We start from the raw sequence: 27,629 nt of genomic DNA, 5'->3' as shown, positions 1-27,629 counted from the left end.
GTTAATTAGTATATTAATAGACATGATTTTGGAACAGGATGTTCATGGTTATGTGTTTACAAACTAGTGTATATGCACAATATTGCCAACAGTTTTAGGACGTCTGCCTTTACATGTACATGAATGTAATATGGAGTTGGCCCGCCCTTTGCAGCTATAACAACTTCAACTCTTCTGGGAAGGCTTTCCACAAGGTTTAGGAGTGTGTTTATGGGAATTTTTGACCATTCCTCTAGAAGGGCATTTGTGAGGTCAGGCACTGATGTTGGACAAGAAGACCTGGCTCACAGTCTCCGCTCTAATTCATCCCAAAGGTGTTCTATGGAGTTGAGGTCAGGACTCTGTGCAGGCCAGTCAAGTTCCTCCACACCAAACTCTCTCATCCATGTCTTTATGGACCTTGCTTTGTGCACTGGTGTGCAGTCATGTTGGAACAGGAAGGGGTCATCCCCAAACTGTTCCCACAAAGTTGGGAGCATGAAATTATCCAATATGTCTTGGTATGCTGAAGCATTAAGAGTTCCTTTCAATGGAACTAAGGGGCTAAGCCCAACCCCTGAATTCAATGATTTGGCGGGGTGTCCCGAAACTTTTGGCAATATAGTGTATCCATAGCAGTGGAGACCTCATGCTCATAAACTGTTGGCAAACTGTGACAATGTGCACTTATGAGGATCAGCTAAACACTGGATTTTCCAAATGATATGAAGTTCATAGATTCATTAATATGCATGACTTCCTTAATTGAGCGATTTACAGTTGCACACCGGTTGTTTTTGTAGGACCATCGGTTTTACATCTTCACGCCCTTAAGCATGACGCTGAACAAAACGAACTGTGATTGGTTGCTGTACATCTCAGTCAGACGCCTTCTTGGGTGATCCTTGGCCAGTAAATGGTACTATGGAGTCCAGATTTTTTTGCCATCAGTCTGAAGCTCTGGTTACACAAGACTGTAACTGCATAACAACCCTGTTTTAAGAGAGATTAGTATTCATGTAACATTCAGGTCACGTGATGTCAACCAACTAAATGCTGGAGCAGAAAGCTGAGCACAAAGAGCTGTCAAATGACTAAAACTTTAGAAGAAAGAAAGAAAAAGCCTAGTATATGTGTTTGGATTATTTTAGCTTCTCTCCTAAATCAGTAAGCAGGCTGGGGAGCACTTAGAGGAATCAGTCACTGTACAGGTTCTCCTGCATGAACATGTGGCTTCAATGTAAAGGATTTGTTTACCGGAGAAGAGAAATTCTGCTCAACGCAGCTTATTGATGAAAGTTTATGATTGACACAATGTGCATTGTGAAAAAAACGACTACCACAACTGGTGTAAATAAGCCTTAGTTTAAACATTTTCTCTAATTTGGTGACTCCTAACCTAAACCCACACCCCCTCAAATCCCCCTATATATATATATATATATATATATATATATATATATATATATATATATATATATATATATATATATATATATAATATCTGACCACTCTCTATGAACCGAAGGATTCATCTTCTTGCTTGTCTCCTCCAAACATCTTTCTCATGCTTCATCCATTAGAGCGGCTTCTCTAGCATCTCTATGAAATATCTGACACCTGAGATTTGTCCAGCTCTTCCTCTGATGCTTTATCCATCCACAACTGCTCAGATCATACTACAAGTTTAAAAGAATTACCGCCTCAGCCCCATCCATCTTCTGCATCTCACCAACGCTCGCACCATCCGTTACCTGAACGGGTCACGGTGCCGATCAGATTTCCTCCCAGCATCGTGGTGTGCCTTTTGAGGTTTTGCAGCTTCTAACCGCAAGTGAAATTCACTTCTGTGAAATTGTGTGTGTGTGTGTTTGCGCGAGGAGTTTAGCAGCACAAGCCGAGACCCCTGGCGAGCTAATCCGAATCCTTGCTTGCGTTCAGGATTTGCTCGCTGGTGTGATGTCTCAGCGCAGCCTGGAGAGGGTAGGGGGTCTGCCAGCTTCTGTCAAATCAAGGTAGAGGTCGACAGCTAGGACGAGAGTTGACCTAATTAGAATAAGGACTGGCAAGAATCTCCGATCCGTTTCCCACACTACCGCGCATTAAGAGCTCCCGCGCTTCATTTGCATACATTTCGCAGTGTGTGGCAGAGAGCGCGCCCCACTTGCGGTATTCCAGATATTGGTTTGCAGCTGATGAATTTCTAACTCTCCTTTTATTGCCAGAGATCTCTCTAAAGCGATTGCGCTGATCTTCCTCTTCCCCCAAACTTGTGGGCGTGTGCACAGATTTACATATCGAGGTAAAAGCAAGCGCGGTTCAATAACACACTTCAAACACCGTTGCCCTTTCTCACCGTGAGTGGAAACAGTGAGCTTTTCATATCCTACCAAGGAAAGGTCAATCACTGGGGGGGTATTTTACACACAGTCTATAGCCCAAAGTATCAGTCTCACCATTGCCTCGAATTCCTCAAGATGAACCCGCTCCTCGTTCGTCCGTGTTTGTTCACAGAGTCAGGGGATGCCGAGCCACGTATTTATTTTCGATCCAGGTGGGGAAGAAAGGGCTCAACCGAAGCAGCACTGTTGCTCAGAAGCACATAATAAGTTCAGAACGTAGGCGCTCTCCGGTCTCCGGCATCCACCGAGAGGCAGCCGAGCCACACCGCCATCTCTGAGGCGGTAAAGCGACCTATTAGAAAGTCTCGCTGTGTCGAGTCTAAGGGATTTACACAGTCCTTTAGACGAGTGGACGTTCAGGTCCGGCTGGCGCTCGATATGGAAAATGTCACGTCCTTTCTTTGATCAAACGGCTCAAGATCGATTCAGACAATTAGGCGTTCCTCTCTCACTGTAATTTGCGGGCCTTGTTGTTAAAGCTCAGTGATTTCGAGAAGTAAAAACAAGGTGATTTTCTCGGAAAGACGCGCTGTTTAACATCTTTTCTGACATGCTGACGTGTCATGTTAGCGCTTAGGAATACTGATCAAAGTGATATAGTAATATTATACCCAGTCTGAAAAATCAGAAACATATGGTTTTATTTTGGATAGATTTATTTGCTTTAATGTACAGTCGTGTATTTTTTTTTCTTACAGGTTAAAAAATGGCATTAACATCAGACGTTAGTGTATAAACGGCGCTGCTCGGACAGCCCGTGGTTCACAGACTAATTTTATCACACGAAACTCGTGTTGAAGCAGCTTACACTGCAAAGGTAAGGAAAAAAAAAAATAATCCAACCGGCAGCATGCATTAACCAGTCACGTTGCCAGCGATTTCGTTTTCCTTCTCTCGCATTCCCGCCTGTCCTTCACCACCGCAGGAGTGTCACACAATGAAGAGTAACGGTTTTGCTGCGCGGTGACATCTTGAACCAGATCCGGCTCTGCGGAACAGCATCCTTCGCCTGCTCTAATGAGGATGGAACAGTGTCCACAGGAGCTCTGTCACGTTCCTCACCGCACAGTGAAGAAGGCTCCTCTTTCTCTCTTCCCCCCAAGGGACCTCATTAGGATTTTTCTTTCCCAGCCTGTGTAGGAATCGGCACGTCCTTAGGGAAAAATGTAAATAAACGCATTTGTCACTTACATCCTCCGCCATCCTCACCCCACACCCCACTTCCTTATTTTTTTTTCTCTTTTTTTTGGCTTTCTGGAAGAAAAATTGCATTGCGAGGCTTAATTAGTAAGCACTGGCATTACGCTTTCTTTATTATGTAAATGAATCGGTCGAGGACTTGGAAGTGTTGTCTCACAAGCTTTGTGCCAGGTGTTTCCTGACTGAATGCTGGGCGAGGACTTTTTCTTTTTTCCTCTCCTTTCTCTCGACACTAAAGAAAAAGACAACTGTACTGTGAAATTGCAGGACAAGCTATAATTATTTGACAGATGATTTTTGTTTTTCTCACCCCTCCTCCCCTCCAATCTGCAGCTTTAGTGTCGGAGTGACGTGAGTGACGGGACCTCATTGATTTCCTTTGTTGCGACTTAGCAGAGAAAGTGGCTGACGGTTTTCAGAACGAACGAGGCTCCTGTCAAGCACGGGGACCACGCTGCTTATCCTCGCACATGCATTACTAGGGAACCATCTTGGGGGCAAAAGACAAAGAACGCCATCGCTTTGCCGCCACTACATCTCCGGGCCGGAATGGAGTTTGTGCAGCTCTTGAGGGGGTTAGCGGCTGATCTCTTATTGAAAAACCATCGTCGTCTTTCCTGGCGGTGGGTTAACAGGTCGTGGTGGTTTTATTAAGCGAGCGGCGGGTTCTTAATCTACTCCACCTGCTTCTGTGAGCCTTTCCCCCATCACTTTCCCACCCCCTTTCCACTACAGCAGATAGAGCTAACACAGCTCCTGTGTGGTGGAATATTACAAGAGACCGACTGAAGTGACCTTTTTTTTTTTTTAGTAAAGAGATCAGCCTGCGATATAGTAACCTAAGTGATAACTTCTGCACTTCGTGTTGAAGTGTTTACAGCAACACGGCGTACTCTAATCTGACATCAGGAAGCGGATAAAATGAACAGGTAATCAGTAAATACAAGCAATATCGAGAAAAGTGAAGAGTCAGTCCGTTCACTAGGTGGCGATGTTTAACAGATGTCTTGATAAACTTGAAGGGGGGGGGGCACACACAACAAAATCACATACACAGGCATAACATTATGACCACCTGCCTAATATTGTGTTGGTCCACATAAGATGTCAGAATACACAGTGCATGACGGGTCAGGGCTGTTTTGGCAGCAAAAGAGGGACCAACACAATAATAGGCAGGTGGTCATAATGTTATGCCTGATCAGTGTATCCGTTCACATTCATCCTAATGTAAAAAACGTGTTCTTAATTTGATCCATTAGAGTGGCTTCTTCAGCATCTCTATGAAATATCTGACCTCTGAGATTTGTCCAGCTCTTCCTGTGACGCTTTATCCATCCACAACTTTTTAGATCGTACTACAAGATACAGACATTGCCTGAGTAGTCCCACTCGCAGTGGACCCACAAGCAGTCCCAGAATTCTGGACAAAATAAGTCCAGAAATATTTCCGAAATGCACCTGTATATCTCCAACTTCTCTTCTTCTTTTAACCAGCAGATATTTCCATGCGAGTGCAGCACTGTGCTGCAGAAAGCTCCAGGCTTGCCCAGTGTCTGGTCTGGTTTGCCATGAATCAGATGTGAGCTCAAGGGCTTGTCATCCTTCACAATGCTTTATCACTCCACATCATTTGTCAAAGAATGGAGGAATTTCTGTGGTTCACATCCACACCTCAGCTCCATAGCATTAGTAGCACAGAGAGAGAAAACGATCTTGGTTTATAAAGCGAGAGAGGTTTCTTGTGTAAATGTGTTACTTATATAAACATGTTTTTCATGCTCGGAAACACTACTACTGATTTGTTCCACTGGACACAGATGAAGATGAAGCAGTAATGAGGTGTTCCAGTTCATCTAGTGGAGTTGAGTCAGGGCTTTGTGCAGGACACTCGAGTTCTTCCACTCCAACCTCCATACCATGTCTTAATGGAGCTCTGTGTTTTGTGCACAGCTGCATGGTCATGCAGGAACTGGGTTTCAATATCTTAGTTCCAGTGGAAGGGAAATTAAGTTACAGCATTCAGAGATGGTCAGTCTTGTGGGTGTGGTGCTCAGGTGTCCACATACCTATATTTGATGTTTATTCCCATGATGACCGGGACACACGGTGCAGCAGGTCTTATTCCTTTACTGATCCCTGCCCTGGTCAATACAGTGATGTAATGCAGCACACAGAGCTGACTTTAGACCAGAACGGCTAAGAAGATGATTTTCTTCAGGTCATTAAAGATGTTCTCTGGTAGTGTGCACCATCTGTACTGTTGCAACAGCCCAGAGCATAATCCCCGCCCAGAGTGTAACCCCCCGCCCAGCGTATAATCCCCTCCCAGAAACACCCCTCCCATGAGCAGTATAATCCCCGCCCAGAGTATAACCCCTCCCAGAGTATGTTTTTGGCCTGAAGAAATCTGAATTTTGTGTCACTAAGGAAGATATTTAAAAAAAACAAACAATCTATCTGATCGCTTCTTGAGCCTATTTAATTGGACAAGCAAGTATTTTACATGCTTAATGTTTCAGATTTAATCAGCCACATGCAAGTAACCCAATGTAAGTGTGAAACCATGCTGACAAACAGTCCGACTGTCGCTCTTCAGACTCGCACATTTCTTCCTTTCTTCTTCTTTTTTTTCCCTTTCTGGAGGTTATGCTACGGTTGTTTGGCAGCGTCTCAATATGTTAACGCCTGCTGCCCACTCGTGTATCATTCATGCCTCTCTGTGTGCCTGTCAGTCTGCTCTCTCCACCTGAACTCCAGTAATAATCCTCACGGGGCCGTCCTGCGTCACATTTTGCCCCAACACTTAGGAATGTGCCTTTTTTTTTTTTTTGGAGGGGCGGAGGGAACAGGGCTGGTTAGCTGAGCGACATCATCTGGTAATTCAAAGCGTTCGCTTGCTTGAGCATCTTCAGGCACTCATCATGTGAGCTTGGGATTTAATCAAAGCCTCAGGCCTGCCAGGACTAATTCAACAAGAAAATGACATGGGAGGGAGGCAAAACAAATACCTCTACCCAACATCCCAGAACACCCCCCCCCCTTCCACACACACACCTCACTCCATGATCTCTCCTCATCTTCTTTTCCTGTCATTCAATCAACTCCCAGAACTTTCTCATCATCTTCTTATTACCAGCGCCTGTTATCTGTTCTCGCTAGACATAATCTCTGTGCATCCGTGAGTTTCTGGTGCCATCACAGAATAATGTAAACAAATTTAACGAACGCTCCGCCGCTCTCCGGCCGCGCCTCCACGTCAGGACTCCGAGGGCTTTTATTGCGGACGGATGTCATCAGCGGAGGTGCAGAGGGAGCGCGTCGGTTTGCCACAGCACCTCTCGTAATTGTCTTTAGGAGTCGCCTTCTTGACCTCCTGCGTCGAAAACACAACACACATCAAAGCGGTGAAGAAGGCAGGGAAGGCTGCTGGCGTGCTGAGCTTGTTTACAGTGTACTGGGAAAAAGGTGCAAGCTGTAGTCTGCTCTACGGTTCCAGCCAGTTGAAAACTGTGAGCTGGTTGTGGCATGTTTTTATTGCTACATGCATTACAGTGTATTACAGGGAGGGAATTTTTAATTTTTTTTCCTGAATGGTTAGTGTAGCTTCAGTGTTCTATGTGTGACATGAATGCACTGATTTCAGCTTTTTAAAAGAAATCATTTATTTATTTATTTAGCCGATAAGGATCAGCATTCAGTACGGTTCAGTTTTGAAATTCTGGATGCAGCTGATTTCCAGGATTGCAAGAAAATTTTTGTGATTGTTATTTATTTATTTATTAAGCTATTTAATCCGAGCTCTGAGTGGACCGCTGAGTCTCTCTGGTTCCTGAACACAGAGATTTACGTGAATTTTCTATATATATATTTATATATTTTTCCGCCTTCCCCCCCGCCCGTGTGATCGTGTATGACCCGATCTCTGCTGAGGTGCACTTTTTCTGACACACACATACACACACACACACACACACACACCAAGTCAGGATATGGTGTATTTTTTTTTCTCCCCTCTCCCCCCCCTTTCCAAGGGGGGTGGGAAGGTAAACCACCCACTGCTCCTCCCGACGCCCCGAGGCTGCGGCTGTTTCGCTAATGAAGAGCTCAATTTAGCCAGTGACGTGCCTCCGAGCCGAGCCTTGCGCTCTGACTGGCTGAGCTCGTCGCTGACATCACTCCGTCCGGCCGTTGATTTGCCGCTGTCTCCGAGGCTCCGGGGCGAGAGGCTCAACCATGGGCTCCTGCACTTAGGCACAGACGGAGCTAGCGCTGCAGAGAGAGAAAGAGAAAAGAGCGTGAGAGTAGAAGAGAGAGCGTGTGGGCGAAGGGGGGCTGCTTTTGGGAGCTCGCTCGACGCAGCAGCCGGCACAGCCAATGCAGCCTCTGGTACTATGGAAACTAAACCTCTGACCAATGGAAATAATGGAGGCTACGATGTGGCAGGTGAGTGTGTGTGTGTGGACGCTGGAGATCACAGGTATGCCGGACGATGCGAAAACAAACTTCTTTACTGTATATGTGTGTATTTCTTGCCTCAAAAAATGTGATGTTTGAAAAGCTACGGACACAAAGCAGATCGAACACTTGTTGTAATAATTTAAGACTCTTTATGATGGAATATCGTTTAAAACCGAATAAATTCTGCCTTTCACGTTCGTCTTTTATTATTTTCTCCCGTCATGCCGTGTTGCCGTCATGTGCCCGCTGTGCCACGCTGCTGTAATACTTGTAGGTTTTGTTTTGTCCAACATTTTTCTGCACGAGTGTGCTGAGTTGCTTGCTGTCACAGCGGGGTGTGGATCCATACGGTGTTTCAGCCACAATGCTGAGAGTGAGACACACTGATGTAACCAGACAGTAGGTGTTTATATATGTGTATATATATTTATTCATTTATTTAATTCAGTTTGCTGAAGAGTCGAGGTGACGGAGCAGTAAGTTGTTTTAAGGCTGTTACCTGGTAGTGTGTCTTCAGGAGACTACTAATGATCGTGAATTGATTTTTAATATCAGTAGAATTTCAGTTATACTTCTGTATCTGAATAACAAAGGAGGAATTAAAGCGAAGGTTATACCCATGAGCGATTTGTTAATCTTCCTGTTCATTTTTGTTCTCTGATTTGAACGTGCCACGTTCAGGGCTAAAAGCGTTATTTGTGAGGATGACTGGCGATAAGTCAGGAGACAGATGGCAGCATTTGCTCACAGAAGGTAGCAGCGAGTTGCATCTTCAGAACCACTTCCAAGTGATGCTTTCCTTTCCCTTTTCAGCTGTGCCATTCAGAAAACTCACCAAATCACCACTTCTAATCATTTCTTTCTGATCTCTTCTCTTGTGCTTGACCTTCAGCTCACTCACATGTTCCTCAGATACATTTCTCTAATCCACGCTCGTTTAAATATACCCCCCACACCTTGTATTCTGGCCCAGAGAAAGTATCTGCAGTGGGTAATCCGTTCCAATAGCGGCTCCTGCCAGTCTCGCGCGATATAATTGGCTGTGAAATAATAATCGTCCGACGGCTCGGATGGGGTTTATATTCATAAACGTCTGCCAAAGACGACGAGCGAGCGCCGAAAAGCTCAGCATGCGCCCAGAGATGCCTCCCCCCCACATTTCCGTGTCAATATAAAACGTCTAGGAAAATGTTTTCTTTCTCAAAGTCTGTTTAATCATTATTTTATTTATTTTTTGCCCATACCTCCTGTTAAAAATTCTGCATTGTGTTCTAATCTATTATGTGACTATCTGTCCTCAGTTCCGTACCTCACTGTAGTGTCGGTGGCTAAATTGACGGCGGTAATAACGCTCCTGCAGAAGCAGCGCATAATGAGTGTAGTTAGCGGCACCATAATGGAGCGACGCTCATCTCAGCTTACAGACGGCAGGTCGCGCTAACAGCTTATTTGTCTGCGCTGACAAAATCAATACATGTGCCGCGGCTGACACCATCGCCGTTTCACTCAGCAGCTCTCCAGAGATTGATTCCAGGCTGGTAAAGGAACATTAGCAGACATGAATTCTTGAGCAGTGAAGCATGCACACACACACACACACGCACACCGCAACACATTCTCTCAGTCAGTCACAGTCGCAGGTTCAGCTCCATTACACTACCCTAACACTCGCTGCTTTCCTCCTTCCTGTCTCTCGTCAGCGCTTCCCAGTGCGCCAAGCTTTCTGCCAGCGCTTAAATGGGCTACAAGTCTGTTTTCAAACGCAGCCGCCGTGTCGATTTGGATGACACGCGCCGACCAATTAGCTCGAAATATGGACACGGTTCTGCGCTTGCTTTTTTCCAGCTTGCACAGAAACGACTCGTTTTTTTTGTCATATACAATCAGCCTTGAAACTAGAAAGAAGGTGAAGTGATTTTTTTTTTTTTTTTTTTTTTTGCTAAGGTTAGTTAGTCATGATGTTTTGTGCAAATAACTCGACATTTTAGTCTAAAGAAATTGCAGCCTTTTTTAAAATTTTTTATTTAATTTAATTTTTTTATTTTTATATTTGTCCTGTCTGACAATATAACATTTTATTTGATTAATTAATATATAATGGTGTGAATATGTAAATGTAATGATACACGTGTGGATTAAAGGGGAAGGATTGACCCACGGCTTCTTATTCACATGACCTCTTTTGATGGTTCTAAGCCTCGGGCATCATCTCTTTCTCTTTCCTTGTGCATCATCTCTTTCTTTTTGAGTCTTCTTTAAAAGGCTGTGAGTCCAGTGTGAGGTGAAGGTCATAAAATTTTGCTGAACTCTATGCTCGAACACTCGTGTTCAGTTTGCGTTCATAGCCAGAATACATTAAAAAGATATATTTTTCTATTAGTTTTTTTATATATCTTTTTTTTTTATGGAAATGTGCAGTGTAGAAACACGTAGGCTGGCTCTCAGGGGCATGTCTGCTTCAGCTTTTATTCGTGTTGACCCGCTCAGCGGGGTTTTGCGGTATTTTTTTTTTTTCCGAGGCGTCATCTGCATCCTTCAGAATGAGTTCTGAGAGCCGAGCAAGATGTCAGTCCGGCATGGTGTGCAGCCAGACATCTCGGAAAGAGAAAGGAAAAAGAAAGCAGGAGGGGAGGAGAGCACTCTGCAGAGCGGCGGGTTTGACAGCTACCTTGCACCCCATGATTTTCACAGGGTTAGCATAGAGATGTGTGTGTGTGTGTGGGTGGCCATGCTCTTTTGCACCTGTCCCTTCCAATGACAGCCCCCCCTCCCCTCCAACACACGCTTGCTCTCCCACCTTCAGGCTCCAGATCTCATGAATCCCAATCAGCCAGGGCCATCAGCCTCTTAAATAATGCAGCAGCAGCCGCCTAAGCCACATTAGCGTGATAAATGCGTGGCGCTGTCGGCGCTTGGCCCCGCCGGCCGTTTGCTTAGCCGTGCCCTCCAATTCTGAACACGTCCCTTTGATCTCTGGCCTCATCAGAAATAAAGTGTTGGGCTGCCCACCTTGTTTTGAAACCGGACGCATGTTTACCGGCTAAACCGCTATGTGACATTTTGTTACTTTATTGACCCGCTCGGACGCTTGCTTGCTACACGCGGAATCGAATTTGCAAGTGTTTACTTCAGCGTTCAGTCCGCTAAAATGAGCAGAGGGATATGAAGGAAAGTGGATATGCGCCTGGCCACCTGCTGGAATTGCAGCCTTTGAGCGGAGACAGCTTTTCAGTTTTCCGATTACACACGAACACACACACACACAACAAGGTGGTGCATCACTATACTCTTGAACCGTACGCTATTTGAGGAAAAAGGACTCCTCTGACCATAGTTAAGCGTAGTAGCATTGCAGATGGTGCTGTGCAGATGGCAAAACGATCCAAACAAGATTTTCTGAGAGAGCTAATGAAATACAGCCCTCATGTTGTGTTCTCGTCCGCAGGTTCCTGAAGGGCATGAGCGCCTTGTCTGCGGCCAGTGCTGTTCTGATCTGGAGCCAGTGCTGGTGACAGGGACATGGGCCTCTTCCTCAGGGCTTCCAGCACGCTCAGCACAAGCGACGACCTGGTCCACAGCACCACTGAAAGGGACGCCAGGGCGGCGCCACCACAGGCCCAGCACGCAGCAGAACATCGGGTAAAAAATAAATAAATAGCATTTCAATAAAATGTCAGGTCAAGCATGTAGGCAGCAAAGAGGAGGTTTTATATATGTTTGAAAAGGTAGACCGAACAGAAAGTGCTCATAGCTTCAACAACCATCTGCGCGATCTGTCAGTGCTCCAAGAGTCTCAGTGGGACGCGGCACGTCACGTGCTTTAAACCTCACATGGCTCGAACGTGCTAATGGAACTCTCAGATTGACAGAATACAAATGAGTTTTTTCCCGCCTGAAGTTGAGGGAGGTGATTTATGGGGTAATAAATGAAGGTGACCTAAGGGTCATGTAAACTCTGCAATTGCCCTTGTCGTAGAGGTCACTGCTCTTAAGACGCCTGTTACAGCAAGACGAAATCGTTCCTAGTTAAAAAGAGCAACGCGGCAAGAATATTCGGTTCGTGATGACGTTGACGTTTACGCTCTTAAAAACAAATTATTCTATACATTTTTTTTTTCTTTTCATTTATTATGTACACAAATAAATGAACAATTTTTTTTTTTTAAATTTTTGAAAAATTCAGACTCTCTCATTAGCCGGTGTCCGTTAAAAAATATAATGCAACGATGTAATGTTGTGATTCCTGCAGTGTCTCAGAAAAGTGTACGATGGCAGAATCGATCATGTTATTGATGATATATTGTCATATTATCCAGCTGTAGTTCCTAGCCAGAGAGAAACTAATAAACTGGGGGTAATATTATATATAATATTGTTCAGTTCTATACAAAATGAATCATTTGTACTGTGCTTTAGTGATGTAGTGCAGAAGACATGATCAGATTTAGATTTCAGCACCATTTTGTTGTCCTTTACATTAATATGAATACATTTAGTGAAAAGCATAAACACCGTGTTTTATGGCATCATTCATATTCTCTCATTCGGCCGTTTGAGAGCAAACCCCCCGATCAGCCTTAATCTTATTAGTCTTATATTGCAGATATCTAATATCTAATGTCCTGCAGGTCCCAAGCTCCTGGTAGATGCTCCACGTAGCCTTCTCTAATGAGGATGTCTGATACTGTCACTGTAAAGGAGACGAGTGAGACCATGAGGGGTCTGGAGACGGAGGAAAGCAACTCCGCGCCAGGGGGCGACGGCCTCAGGAAGTCCGAGAGCCGGGAGCACGTAGAGCCCAACGGGGACGAGAACTGCTGCGATGATAAGAGCGAAACACAGGTAAACTCGTACGAGTGGTGAACACGAAGACGGCCTTTTCTCTCCTGCTAACGTAACGAATGTTTGCTCTTGAAGGTGACTTTCATATCCTGGAACAGAGAAGGTTTCAGCTATAAGAGTAGACTAGATTGAAATCTGCACTATCATCAAAGCTGTTTAAAGATAAGCATGTCAAATTAATGATAAGCGCGTCATTTTTAGTTTAATGGTTAAACCTTCCCGACGTGCTAATAATCACACGACTCGTCAGCTTGCCTTTGCACACCACTCCAAGTGCGAATAATTACATGATATCAAGCCACACGCAACACCAGCGTTACTTTTCCAGAGATGTAGGAAGCGCAGCTGTACGAGTCTTCTCAGCCTGCACTTGTCTCTGGAGCTGCGTACAAGAGAACGTGTTATTCTCTGATAAGACATCTTATTGAATTCCTGCTGAGCGATTGCACACACACCACAATTTGATTCTGTTGTACCAAGAAGAAGAAGAAAAAAAAATCCCTGCAATATTCTCAGGTTCATTTGCCCTGTGATCAATCATTTATCGACTGTCATGATTATCGCTGTCCCTCAAACAAAGGATTGCGCCTTGAGGTTTGTATGGAATGAATCTTCTGAAGCAGAGAGGTCAGAAAAAGAAATCGGTTCAAACGATTGTTCTGATACAGCCAGGCGCACGGGCCCGAGGGGAATAGCGCGCCAAACACGAGCAATCAATCGTAATGTAATTGTGTTATGAGAACCAGTCGAAATGGATACACCTCAGCCCCACTGCACTTTCTGAAGGTTACACTTTCGAAGGTTACTGCCTTTTTTTTTCATTATTTATTAAATATATATTTTATTAGCTGACAGACACCTTTCTGCTTTTTTGACGCGCTGACATTTTGCTCATGTCGTCCGTTCTCGTTCCTCTTTTCATTTCGCTGCGCAAATTGTTTTTGCCTCCTGCTTTCTACAAGAGATACTCGCCCAAAATTCAGGCAGCAGAAGCGGAGGAGCGTCTGATCAGCCAATCCGAGCTTATCCCGGCGCTTCCTCTGTGTTACCCTTGGAGCTGGGGAGGGGAAGCACAGCAAGTGGCTTTACGGCCATCTGTCTCCCTCCTCCCTTTGCTTTTCACAAGTCTTTGCTGCCTCGCCATGCACAACGCAGCACTACCTGCTCCCTTTTTTTCTGCAGCATGCACACATTTTCTGATTCCGCCTTTTTCCCCCCGTCCTCTTTCAGCAGATTCGCACGGCATCTGTGTTCCCATGGCAATTTTCACCAAGTTCTGTATTCGCCGGATCGCCTGCATGTGGCTTGACGCCAGCACCAGGCATCGGGGACTTGGAGACGCTCAGTACCCAATTAAAGCCGCATAAGCATCTATCATAATTTTGTAAGGCCACTGTTTTGCTTATTAACGACGGCCCACTGTGCCTGCTCGAGGCTTCCGCAGTACAAGACGGACAATGAAAGAGAAACGCAACGAGGGACAGACGCGTGAGCTGCCCAGCGACGACGTTTCCCAGCTTCTCCTCGGAGTATACAGACAATTCACACGCCTTCTCAACCCATTTCCAGGTGTCCGAAATGGCCGAGTTGCAAAATGGGTCCTTTTCCCATGTCTTTGTATTTCACACAATTTGTGAATATATTCTGTTTCATCTTCAGTTTTGTGCCTTATTTATAGTATTTATTTGGGTTGTCACATCCAAGCTAAGACAGTGTAGCCACGTACATAGCCATTTGCTTTAAAATCAAGCAAAGGCTCCCACGGTTCCAGATTGAGATTTCATCTTGTCTTGTGCTGGCTGTGAGGAAAGTCATACTGTGCAAAACAGTAACTAGTGTAGCCATGCACTGCGCCGCTTAGCCAAAAATAGATTGTTGCTTTGTTCCCTTTTATACGAACAAACATGCTGGGAGTGGCAGCAGAGGCACCACTGTAACATGTTTACAACACAAGCAGATTATCAGTCAGTGTCGAAAGCAGTTTTGCCCAAAAAAAGTGCCTGGTGGTGCAATAAAACCCTCGTATTCACGTCCGTCCGGTTTCTTGCTCTAATAATATAATTTAGAGGAAGTCCACAGGGAGAGGACTGTGCAGTTTTAGCTGGACACTGGGCATAAGAACCACTGGAACAGATAAAGAGAAATATACACAAATTCAGCGCTGATGTAACACAAGTCTCATACACCATGCCTAACCGTGACAAGGTTTAAAATGTTTCTGCGCTCCACTCTAATTTAATGACTTCTTGGAAGGAGGGACATCTAAAAAATGTCTTCATGTACTTTATGGCTAAATGTATGACCGTGTAAACACCTGACCATCACACACACATGTGGTTCTTCCCCAAATTGTTCTCACACAGTTGTACAGAATGTGGTATGCTGTAGCTTTACATTTTTCCCTTCACTGGAACTAAGAAGCTCAAACCCAGTTCCTGCATGACAATACAGCTGTGCACAAAGCACAGAGCTCCATGAAGACATGGTCTGTGAAGGCTGATGAAGGTGGAAGAGCTGAAGTGTCCTGTACAGAGCCCTGACTCAACCCCACTGATCACCTTTAGGATAAACTAGAACACCGACTGAACCCCAGACCTCCTCAGAGTCTGATCTCACTAATGCTCTTGTAGCTGAATGATCACTAATCCCCATATCCGTGCTCCAACATCTAGTGGAAAACCTTCTCACAGAAGAGAAGTGTGGAGTTGATTAGAACTGTAAAGGAGGAATAAATCTTACAAGCGTATATGGGTGTGATGGTCAGGTGTGTGTCAACGTTATGCCATGACATCTATACTGGTTATCACACTGTGTTACTAACAAATAAATTAAAAAAAATAAAAAGTTACACATTGCTCCCAGTCAAACCATTATTTCTAAAAACAGATTGTTTTTTAGTAAAGAATGGTTTTGAGCAGGATAAAACGTCTCTGTGAAGCATCTCCTTCAGTATTGTGTTGTTGTGACTGATGGATGATTCCACAGCGTAATCCATGTGCCCTCATTTTGTCTCATTGCCTACCGTACAGCGGCAAATACCTGGACAGAGCGCAAAGCGGCCCAAGGTACAGTGGCAAGAGGCATGTCCTTAACATGTTTGCTCGCTTGTTCCTGCTTCATTTTTGTGTTGTGCATCATGAAGCATTGCTCGTTGTTCTTCATTTGGATGTGCGTGTGTACTGTGAAGAGCATTGTGTTCCTGCTTTTTTTTTTTTTTTCTTCTTTTTGTATGATTTTCACGCTGTCAGGAGCCACTAACCGAACTGTGTGCATAAACAAGGTGTGGTCCTTGAGCTCTGAAAATCACACTCTTTTTCATTGCATCATATTAAAAAAAAAAAAACCAACTCATTGCCGTAAGTTTATTTCCTTGGAGTTCATGTGCATCTGTTTGTGGAAATGAAACCTGCAGTGGTTTTGTGTACATCCTGACCTGTCTCTCTCTCTAACCCTCACTACTCTCCCCCAGTCTAACGCAAAGTTAAAGTTAGTTCGGAGCCTGGCCATTTGTGAAGAACCCTCACCTCCCCCAATTACCTCTGAACTGCCGCCAGAACATCAGGTAAACCTCTCGCAGGGCTACGGAAAAGTCTCTCGCACTTACAGGCTCATCTAACCCAGTGCACGCTCGTCCTTTTTTTGTAATTGTTATTTTCCTTTCCTCAAAGCTACATGTGAGGTATTTGTCCTTGAAGGCCTGCTGGAGATAATATTCAGTCGTGTGGGACGTAACCTCGCTGTGTGTTTGGGGAAATGGTTATGGATCATTCATAATTCTGACAATATTTAAAAGGGTTTTTTTTTCTTTACATTCCTATCCAGCAGAATGTTAAATCCGTTATGACTATTTACACACACACACACACTATATCTCGCTGTGTATTTTCCGAAAGCAAGATTGATTAAAATCCTTTCTTTAGGGATTTGTATTTGTTAGTATGTGGGTTTTTCTCTTGAACAAGAATTTATTTATTTATTTATTTATTTATTTATTCATTCATTCATTCATTCATTCCCTCACCGAATTCCTTTTTTCCACTGAAGTTTTAGCATAGCTTTAAAAAAAAAAAAAAAAAATCCAAAGATTTACAAAAAGGTCTTAAAGGCAGTTTAAAAAAAATGCAAGCTTCCCATTTTACGTATCAGAAGTGCACTCAATAATTAATCACTGAGCTCGAGTTCTTAAAGCTGTGTTAGTTTTCGCTATAGCTCCTCTAGGCTGCTGCTTTTTTTTTTTTCTTTCCTCCGAGGTCAGAACCGAGCTCTCCCTATTCTCAGTGTAAACACTACCGCTTTCCCCATTAAAGAAAGCTTCTTATAAACCGCTCCACACCTCCCTAGGCGTCACGTTGCGCGCCTGCCCTCCTTTGTTTTACTTTTGTGCCGGCTTTGAAAAGCGAAATGGACTCCTTTCTTGCCGTGCTGTTAATCAAAGGAAATTGGGGAGGCAAAAGGGGGGAGGAAGCTGCTCGGTCTGAGCCACTCCAAAGGAGGCAAAGGCACAAGGACGCCGTCGAGCCTGAGGAAAAAGAAAAGACTTAAACCAAAAGCCTCTCGTCAGGGTGCCCGGGCTTTGCCACATTGCAAATGGCAGGGTTCCAGAAAAACAAAACAAAAAAAAAAAACACACCCAAGGAGTAAAATTCTAATCTGTTGCTGGAAACGTTGAATTTTGACGCAGTGTGTTTGCGCAGAGCTTAAAGATATCTCCTTGTAAATATTCTGTATTTTCTCTGGAAGTGTAAACGGGTGGTCCTTATCTAAAGGCACAGCAAAATCGCTGAGGTATCATGTTTTTTTTGTTTGTTTTTTTGAGGTTTGTAGTATACGAAATTGTTTAAGACGCTCATAATCATATCAGTATCCCAGATGACACTCAGCTTTTAACACTGATTATAAGATATAAGCAAGTTTTGCCTCATCATTTAAAAAAAAAAAATCTGATCTCTCATCCCACTGATTGACTTTTCTCTTTATTCATTCCTCCACAGGATGAGATCCAGATCAAGCTCTGTCAGTCATTCGACAAAGAGGACACTCCGGCCAGTAGAAATGAAGACGACCGAGAGAGAAGTGCAGACAAGTTGGAAAAATTGGAGAGCATGCAGCGCAAGATGCTGTCAAGAGGTGTGTGCGCGTTGGTGGATTTTTTATTTATTTATTTTTTTGTTGCCTTTATTACGACAATGCAATCTCTTTCTATCAGAAGTGCAGAAGATCTGTCTTTCAGACTTTCTCTCTCTTAAGATTCCAGTCAAGAATACACCGACTCCACTGGCATCGATCTGCACGAGTTCTTGGTTAACACACTGAAAAACAACCCCAGGTTTGTAAACTCTTCTTCTTCTTCTTTTTTTTGTTTTTATTCATCCCATAATTTTTCACAGATAACTTTTTGTGTGTGTCTACAAGGAATTTAGCCCTGGTTTTATTCACCTCATAAGTGAAATAAAAAAAAAAAGTGAAATGATGTTCCTTCATCTAATCCAGGGACAGAATGATGCTGCTGAAGCTGGAACAGGACATCCTCGACTTCATCAGTAACAATGAGTGAGTTAATGGTTCCCTCAGGCATCCATTGTTTTGCAAGTGACTGTTTTTCATCAAATCATTTCCTTAAGATTTTTTTTTTGCTCAGGGAGCAGAGAGAGAAATTTAACAGCTAATGATGGTTATGGGGACTCTTCTTTTTTTTTTCTCCTCCTTCTTCTTCTTCTAGGAGCCAGAGAAGAAAGTTTCCCCCCATGACCTCCTACCACAGAATGCTCCTGCATCGAGTAGCTGCTTACTTTGGCTTAGACCACAACGTCGACCAAACGGGCAAATGCGTGATCATCAACAAAACTAGCAATACAAGAATGTGAGTAATCTGACCTGTCCAGTGTCTCACTTTCTGTTCCTATAGAAACACCATTGACTCCCGAAACGTCTGACAGCAGAATGTTGCCTCGTGTCCGTAATATAAAATGTATTTTTAGGCAAACCGAAACATAAATATGTGCAATCTGAAACATTTAAAATAGACTGAAGGATAATGGCTGAATGCATGTTTGTCCGTTCAGTCCAGATCAGAAGTTCTCCGAACACATCAAAGATGACAAGACGGACGATTTCCAGAAGCGTTACATTTTAAAAAGGGACAACTCCAGCATGGACAAAGATGACAACTTGGTAAGTGGTGAGCTCAAGACTTAAAAAGATCATAAAGTGTTGGTATATTGTCTCTGGGTGATGGATGGTTATTGGATAATAACAGTTCCTTAAACTTAAAAAAAAAAAAAAAAAAAAAAAAAAAAAAAATCCGCACCCATCCTAAAGCAGGCACTCGTGTTTCAGATGCGAATGAGGTTAAAGGATGACAGGAGGAGTAAATCAATAGAAGAGCGTGAAGAGGAGTATCAACGAGCGAGAGAGAGAATATTTGCTGACGTGAGATTCATCATTTTTTTCCTACTCCTGTCAATTGTTTAGCTTTTTACATAAACCTGTCTGGAGAACATGGGTTGATGCATCAGAACGTTAAACCTACTGCGGATTTCTGTTGCAGGGTTTGGATACTTTCCCGCTTGATAAAAGGTGAGCGTTGATACCGAAGCGGGTTTGCCGTAAACATCAGTATTCAACGTTTAAACAGAGAGAGGCACGCATTTGCAGATGGCCTGAGCATGTGTCCTGCTCCACATATACACACACGTCAGCTGCTAAAGTAATGTCTCTCAGATCTGTTAAGACCCAGACTCAGGGGAAATTAAACCTAGCTTTCTAACTTTGGCAGGATCCAGGAGGACGACGCTTGCAACACCACACAGCAGAGGCGGCAGATTTTCAGGTATCCTTTCATTTCCTACCGAGGTGAAATAATGTCACCGCTTCCCACACTCCGTTCATGTCTGGACTTATTTTAATACTCCCGTCTCACAGTCGCTCTGATGTAACACCAGTGTTGTTTGTGACTCAGGCTGAAACATGGGCGCTCGGGAAACGGGACCAGCCGCCAGAGTAGCTCGGAGACCGAGGCTCGTTCCTCTGAGCCGCGGCCGTGGAGCAGCACGGACTCGGACAGCTCGAACCGCAACCTGAAGCCTGCCATGACCAAAGCCAGCAGCTTCAGCGGCATCTCGTTGCTCATCCGCGGAGACAGCTCCAGCAGTGGCAAGAGTGCTTCACGTCTCTCTAAAACGGGTGAGTTGACACCTGTCTCAGGCGACCATTCCACAAAGGAGAAAAACAAGAAGCTCTGGAAATCATTCTCTCTCTGTCACACCCAGAAGGACTTGGCTGGGTGGCCTTAGGGGCATGCAGAGAAATCTGGCTCTTAAGTATTTAATAATACTTATTTCTATATTTTCAAAATTGTTTTATTCGTGGGCAACCCAAAATACAAGACCTCCACTTTCCTTCTTGTTGTCTTCACAGCATGCCTCTTGTAAGATGCATTAAAATGTCTTTAGCGAAAGCCGTAAAAGTTTTAATGCATGCTTTTCATTTGCATTTTCTCCAACTAACTGAAACTGCATTTCCATGTTGCTCCATTTCATGTTTAAAAAATGGCCCGGTTTACCCGAAGGAATTCATTGGTGAATTTCATTGTATTTCAGAATGAGCGTAGAAACATAAAACACGTACACTGTGCATTTGAGGCCTTTGTAACCGCACCTGAGTCATGCCAATTATGAAAATTAAGCATTAAAAACAGAATTGCTAAATTAACCGAGCCATTAATCAAGAAATTAATTAACTTGTCATTCATTGCTAATAAAATGATTACCTTTTTTTCATTGCTCTGGTCTCTGAGGTATATAGTAATTAGTATAGAAAATGTATTGCACATGTTTGGAATTACGGTCTCAAAAAAAAAAAAAGAGCCATTCCCCTGTATCTATAGGGAATCTATACATCACACCCTGACATTTTAAAAATAGATGTCCAATATCCCCAGAAATCCCCAATGAATTCACAAGCTGAAGGGCTCTAATTTATTTCCAACTTTACAGCCCCATCTTCATCTTCTAGCATGATTGGCATGGTGTGTTTCTGCTGTACCTGTCGCTTAAGGCTTCCTGTCGTTGCTCCCTTCCTCCCTCCTTAGGTTCTGACTCTTCTAGTAGCGTAGGTTCATCTACGGGCTCGCTCTCTCGCTCTCTGCCTCCCCCTCCTGTGGCCCCGTCCCTAATCCAGCCGGGCCACGCTGCGCCCTTGGCCTATCCTACCGTCAGCACTAGTAGCAGTGTGTCCTGTGAGGGTGGCAGGAGCGGGGCGCCAACAACCGCAGCTAACACTAGCTACTATTTGCTTCCCCTGGAAGCAGCGGGAATACCGCCCGGGAGCATCCTGCTCAACCCGCACACAGGTTGGTACTCGCGTAGGCACTGACCGATAAGTTTCTCACTTCCTGTGACGTTTAGCTTGACGGAGGGTGGTCTGTCTGTGTGTGTGTGTGGGGTTTTTTTTTTTTTTTTTTGCACTGAATCCTAAACTAACTCTACTTACATACATACTGTTTTAACCATCAGGATAATGTAAGAGTCATGATTTATCAGTGTCTTTCCTTTGCTCAAAAAACACCCCCCAAAAAAAACCTAATGACCGAGCCTCATAATTAGCTTTTCTTTTCTCGTCCTTTGGTAAGTAAATTCAGAGCTGATGAAGTGCGCATCACAGTCACCAAATTGCTAAGAATCTCTGCCTAATGAGGCAGCTCGTACGCCATTAAAATCCCTCCAAACTCACTGGCAGCCATATCTCTGGTCAGAACAAATTCTCCGAAGTGTTGCGTGGAAACGGATAATGAAGCTGTTCTGCACGTTATTGAAAACAAGCCGAGGTGACGGATCCCGTTAACTCGGCCGCATAAAATATTCCTTATTCACTTTGCTCACTCCCGTCTCATCTTTAAATATGCATGCGACCGATAAGTCGCTACATTGCTGCTACTAATATATTTCGGAGGAGCAGCCCAGGTGTGTAATTGCTTATTGACCTTTCTGAAGCAATCGGCCAATGGGGAAATATTTCTGAATTTATCTTTACGTAAGCGTTCGGAGCCTATGGAGACCCGTTCGGGGTCAGAGAATGCTCAAGTGGTTGATTCATCTGTTTGCCGATTTAACGAGTGTTCCCAATGCAGTTAAAAACATTTCCTGTTGCAGCTTTACACCTTGAAATTCAATTTGTAATACATTTAGAAATCTAACATTTTGCTTCCTTGCTTCACAAGTAGCATCACAGTGCACAAAAAAAGTCAAACCTGTATACTTCAATCATATCTTCCAGGAAGATGTGATGGATTTTTTCTGATTGCTTTGGTATATTTACTTCACATTACACCAGGCCTAGTGCAAAACTATGTAGGGGTAGAATCAGCTAAACTGCCCCCGCCTTATCTGACAGAAATGATCAGTACACACAACATGAAGAAGACGGACAATATATGTTGAGACAATACAACACACCACTGATGGTGGATCTTTAAAGTGGTGATTGGCTTTATTCCTGCTCAGTCATGTTGGAGAGAGGCTGGTTGATATTCAATCCTCTGCAGGCTCGGATGTTTCCGGGAAAGCTTTTCCAACAGCAGATTCTTGCAGGAAATCAATTAACTTTTGCTAGATTGTAATAAGATTGATTAGAATCCTGGACCTATGCGAGTAGCATAGAACAATCCTAGTTTATAATTAAAGCTAAATGTGGTTCGCTATCCTTGAAGCAAGAAATGTATCCGATAAACAGACCTTTCATCATGTATCTTCTAACTTTCTGAAGGAAGTATCGATCAACCTCTTACCTGCTTGAAGAGCTGCAGTTTATTTAATAAGTGTGAAATCATTTCGTCCAACAGTTGATGTGTCTCTGTGTAATGCTAGCAGAAATATATACGCCAGATTCTGACCTGTTCCCTCTCCCATCACAGGTCAGCCTTTTGTGAACCCGGAAGGCAACGCCGTGGTCTACAGCCCCAGCGTGGCTCCTCAGGCTTCCAGGCCCCAGCCGCCTTTGCCTCCTCCTCCTCCACCTCCTCCTCCTCCACCTCTTCCTCCTGGCCCCCACCAGCATCAGTCCACAAATCATGTGATGTCCCAGGTACGATCATGACGTCTCCCCTATTTTCAGAGTCACAGGAATCAGTTTATTGTTACTAAGTTCATTGTTCCTTCTTCTCACAAGCAGGAGATAGCTTGCATTTTGTTCTAAAGGCTTTGCAGTAAAATACCGAAAACACATTCTCTTGGCCCACATGCAATATTCAGTTAAATTAATGCCTCACCACGATTTATGCCTAATGAGCTGACCGTGTGGTCATGCTTTTTTTTTCTTTTTTTTTGATGTCAATTAGATATGATAAATGATGGTGGATTTGTGCTGACGGTGCTGTCCTGCGGCCAGTTATAGAGCCCGAAGGGGCATTAATTGCTTGGCCTAGGTATTTGTCTTGCTATTAAACCTGCAGCCATGCTACAGTCAGAGGCCTGGGTTGCCAGCCTCCTGTCACGGTGAACGATCATCAGGCAAATACGCTCACACATTAAAGAGCAAGGGTCACTTCAATTTCCAAATGAGAGCCTCTGGAGTTCACACAGGTCATTTTTAGTAAATTAGGATATATATTGTCAAGCACTGTGCTATGATGACCAAGATGTAGAGGATGATGGGTACTTGAGCCTCATCATTTGCTAAGATGTAAAATTAATTTGACCCTCATCAGAGTGGCTACTGACAACAGCCTTTCATTTCCCCATCGATCTCCAGAGTGCCAAGCTCCAAAATTAAATCTCCAAGTCCAGGGATTCCCAGATAAAACACACACACACACACACACACACACAGTGTGACCATCTCTGATTAACCCCATCACTGTACATCTATCGTTGTCGTCTTATCGAGCCGACTAATTGGCTCAATTAACTTTCTCACACGGTGTTGATTTCCTTTTCTTTTTTCCCTACTAAGCCACTAAACTAATAAGCCCCGCAGGGTGAAATCTGCTCTTCTGACTATTCGAATGCCTGGGCCATTTTCCCCTTGAAGTCCTTTTCATCTTTTCTTCCTCTTTGACTAAACCCTTTCTCCTCTTCTGGTCTTCTCGTCGTCTGTTGCTTCCTCAGCCCCTCTGGCCTGTCCAGCCCTCCACTCAGCCTGTGCAGTACTCGGCGGTGTCTTACCCACCACAGCTCCTCTCCGTCTCCCCTAACCAGCAGTACACTGTGGTACCACACTCTCTTTTTCTATTCTCATTTTTAGTGTTGTTCTTTCCTCCTTTTCTTACTTATGCCATTTTTTTTGTTACACAGATTTTGTTTCAGGGGTTTGTGCTGTACGATTTTGAGTTGTGTGTCTCCATCACCGTCTCGTTTTTCTTCATTTGTCATCCACAAATCTTTTTCAACTCTAGACATGGTGAAGGTGTCGAACCTTTTTTTTTTTTTTTTTGTGACGAATTCCTTTGGCCCAAATTTGAATATAATGTGATAATTTAAACCAGGCTCCCGTGATAAATGGGTCTCCTTAATAAAATATAGAAAAGCTCTCCTGTAGAATGGATGGCAGAACGCCACCGGCCCTAATGACACTCATTGGTCTTGTGCCTCCAGTAGATTAATACGATCTGCAGAGGTTCATAGTCTGTAGTCACTGTTTACACATTTCTACACATCAGCAACGAGGAGATTCTGTCGCATGCTTCAGTAACGTTTAACTTTTTTACCGTTCACTGCTAGCCTCTGTTTTTTGACCTCTGTCGAACAGTAAGCATCCCTGAATTACTAATTAAAAAGGGAGGAAGGCCTGCTTTGAATAATTCATCTAGGAACAGATGTCGAAGGGAATATTCTATGAATAGAAATACAGCACATCCCCTGTGTATGTCTAATTGAGAAAATAAAACAAATTGATCTGGATTGGTGATTAGACCACTGTGTTTTGATTTACAAAACTCATTTAGATCTGGGGAAAAAAAAAAAGTTTGCGCCATGACTGGACAAAATGTTTCTCGTGCTCTGTTTAGTGATTCAGGAAATTTGAATGGCTTAGTTGCTGTTTTTAGAAGAGAGACACAGAAATTTAAGGGGGAGGGGGAAAAGGTGGATCACTAGTACAAAACGTTGATGATCCGTGTGTGTGTGTGTGTGTGTGTGTGTGTGTGTGTGTGTGTGTGATCTTGTAGCAAGACAACCTGAGCACCCAGTTCAGCCACATGAGCCTGGCTCGGCAGCCGTCAGGCGAGGCCCGTGATGCCCACACTGCCATGTATCCGTCCTCCATGGTGCTCCAGGCTCCTCCTCCCCCTCAGCAGGCCGGCTACATGGTGCCCACGCCTGGGCAGAGCATGCCAACCCCTACCTACTCCACTCCTGCGCCAGGCCCAGTGCCCGTCAACCAGCCGGTGATGCAGCAGCAGGGCTACATGCAGCAGCCTATGCAGCAGGTATGCTCAAGACAAGCTGAAAGATCGTGGATATGCTAATTCTAAATAAAATGTGTTGTATATTGAATGATCAGTGTGAAACAATATTACTGCAAAACCATAACAAGCTTCTGATTCGGATGAAGCAGTGTCTGTTTTTCACTGAACATGTTTTAAAATTATTAAGTAATAGACACTGTCTTATTTATAACTTGTTAGAAGATGTCTATCTTTTATAGATCTTACAAGATGATATAGATATTATCCAGGCTTATCTATCTTTTATAGATGTTATCAAGGCTTATCTATCTTTTTATAGATATTACATTTGATCAAAGTAATAATAATTATAAGCATAAAATTGTATTCATAAGTGTCTTAATTATGTGAATGTATTTTCATTCAACAAAAGCTGAACTATTTGTTGTTGGAAAGCATTTGATCTGTCAGGTTTGTAGTGAAAGCGGTCAGTATAGTGGCAGTACAGATCATGTGATGGTCTATTATTTTAAAAAAATGTGCTAAAAATGAAATCTATTTGAACCTACCTTTATAAATATAACACCGCAAAATATATCTCATACAATAAGCTCTCTTTAATCGTTTTGACCTTGCAACCTTTATGCACTTCTGGATTGCCTTGATTACGGTATTTATTTATTTATTTTTTTTTTTTTGACCCTTTGCAGATGCAGTGTTACTGCGCACCAGGCCAGTACCCTCTGTCCAGCCAGCAGTATCGGCCAGTTGGCACGGTGCAGTACAATAGCCCTCAGAGCCAGCCGATGCCCCCTCCTCCTCCCGCTCCTACCCAACAGCCAGGTAACCCACCCAAGGCCTTTTGGCAAAACTACTACTTGTTAAACCCAAACAGCTTCTCCTTATCACTTCCTTTAATCACATTAGTGCTCGAAGTTTCAGCATTTTTCTTTTTAGTGGGAAATAAAATTTCTCTCCTAATTTTGTTGCACCCTGCCCTTTTTTCAGTACTTTGTTGTCTTTGTTTCCTAGCGGTTGTAGTTTTCACACGAATGATTGGAAATGAGGAAGCACCCCAGGGGCAGAGGAGCGGCGCCGAAAGCTAATTACACAGAGCCGAGCGCTTTTGTACTCGTGTTGTATTGCCCTTTTTTAAACAGATACAATAAGCATTTCCAATCAAATACAAAATTAGTGGTGTTGTTCGCTCTTGCTTGCTATCTCTTTCTCTCTCTCTCTCCCTCTCTCTCAAACACACACACACACTCTCTCTCTCTCTTTCTCTCTCTCTCTCTCATGTAAATTTGCCTCTTTGTTATCCCGCATGCTTTGATGGATGTTTTGTTCAACTGAAGTGTAAAAATGCTGTTAAAAAAGGAGCTAAAATGTCCTTTATAGCTTTGAGCCAGATCCTTTGAGAACCTTAAGAGACTTAATTTTTTTTTTTTAAGGCTTCAGTTTGGCTTTCAGCACCTTGAACTGTCCTTATTAGCAAGGCTCACAAGCTGTTTTATGGTCCGAGCTAAGGTATGGTCCTAAAATGAAGCCCTTGGAGGTTTGGATATAGATGGTCTTCGTGGGTTGGAAGGTCCCAGAGTGTTGAGCATCAGATACGGTGTGTTCTTTTCAGCTAACGTAACGAGGCTGTCGGATCTGACTCAGAGTGGCTGAATGCGGGGCCGGGACACTGTCTGAGAGGCCCTAAGATTCTCACAGTGAACCGGTCTCTTTTCCAGCCCCTCACTCCTCCTCAAACCTAACACGTCTCTGTTCATCCGAGCGCTCTGCTACTGTGGAAGTGCACCATCACTGGCTTTTCTGAGACCTTATCATATCAAACAGTACTCTGTACCGTCTCTGCGCTGGAGCATGAACACTCCACCAAAATAGTTTTAGTCATCATTAATTGTGGCATGACTTGAAGTTGCGACTCTAAACCGGGAATTTTGAGCTTTTGAAAAACTACTATATGGATCCTCGTGTAGTAGCATTAAAAATAATCTCTCGGTTGCCTCCGTTTTTGAATAAAATATGAAAAGAGGAGAATGTGTTTCCTAACTTAGTTTAGTGAAGACATAGGGGAACATCATTTTTCGTCTTGATGCACGAAACACACCATCAGATCAACAGTGATGGATGAGCAGAATGAACTTCACAGTCAGCGAGAGGGGGGAAAATGAAAAATAAGAGAGCCAGAGGAAACGAAACATCTGCCCTCAAAAGAAGAAAGACAACACATAGGTTTTTTTTTTTTTTTTTTCCTACCCTACCCCAGAGTCTTAAATCTTAATCATAAGCGCCTGACAGTGCATTTTTCCCCCAAGCAGCCAACGTGTGAGCAAGAACGTCTTTGAAACCTTGAATGT

The 27,629-nt window shown here is 43.7% G+C and overlaps 1 protein-coding gene across 10 annotated transcripts in view; it reads left to right on the top strand.

Moving 5' to 3' along the window:
• LOC131354513 (R3H domain-containing protein 1-like) overlaps positions 1 to 27,629 on the top strand; it is a 41,244-nt gene that overhangs the window by 5,385 nt on the left and 8,230 nt on the right. Inside the window, exons 1-19 of one of the 10 annotated variants that reach the window (XM_058392252.1) lie at positions 7,682 to 8,027; positions 11,488 to 11,681; positions 12,741 to 12,884; positions 15,914 to 15,949; positions 16,354 to 16,446; positions 17,876 to 18,011; positions 18,132 to 18,210; positions 18,375 to 18,434; positions 18,604 to 18,744; positions 18,947 to 19,055; positions 19,221 to 19,313; positions 19,432 to 19,460; positions 19,660 to 19,713; positions 19,843 to 20,066; positions 20,974 to 21,234; positions 22,795 to 22,964; positions 23,987 to 24,088; positions 25,045 to 25,305; positions 25,974 to 26,106. In XM_058392252.1, the coding sequence (XP_058248235.1) occupies positions 11,562 to 11,681; positions 12,741 to 12,884; positions 15,914 to 15,949; positions 16,354 to 16,446; positions 17,876 to 18,011; positions 18,132 to 18,210; positions 18,375 to 18,434; positions 18,604 to 18,744; positions 18,947 to 19,055; positions 19,221 to 19,313; positions 19,432 to 19,460; positions 19,660 to 19,713; positions 19,843 to 20,066; positions 20,974 to 21,234; positions 22,795 to 22,964; positions 23,987 to 24,088; positions 25,045 to 25,305; positions 25,974 to 26,106 (2,245 nt within the window). In that variant the 5' untranslated portion in view covers positions 7,682 to 8,027; positions 11,488 to 11,561. Of the gene's footprint in view, positions 1 to 7,681; positions 8,028 to 11,487; positions 11,682 to 12,670; positions 12,885 to 15,913; positions 15,950 to 16,353; positions 16,447 to 17,875; positions 18,012 to 18,131; positions 18,211 to 18,374; positions 18,435 to 18,603; positions 18,745 to 18,946; positions 19,056 to 19,220; positions 19,314 to 19,431; positions 19,461 to 19,659; positions 19,714 to 19,842; positions 20,067 to 20,973; positions 21,235 to 22,794; positions 22,965 to 23,986; positions 24,089 to 25,044; positions 25,306 to 25,973; positions 26,107 to 27,629 lie in introns of those variants that run through there. The other 9 variants (XM_058392251.1, XM_058392253.1, XM_058392259.1 and 6 more) reach the window with 9 other exon arrangements.

This window comes from Hemibagrus wyckioides, linkage group LG06 (genome assembly GCF_019097595.1).
Source record: "Hemibagrus wyckioides isolate EC202008001 linkage group LG06, SWU_Hwy_1.0, whole genome shotgun sequence".
NCBI lineage: Eukaryota > Metazoa > Chordata > Actinopteri > Siluriformes > Bagridae > Hemibagrus > Hemibagrus wyckioides.
Note: the sequence above shows the minus strand (reverse complement) of the source record. Positions and strands in the feature narration are given on the sequence as shown.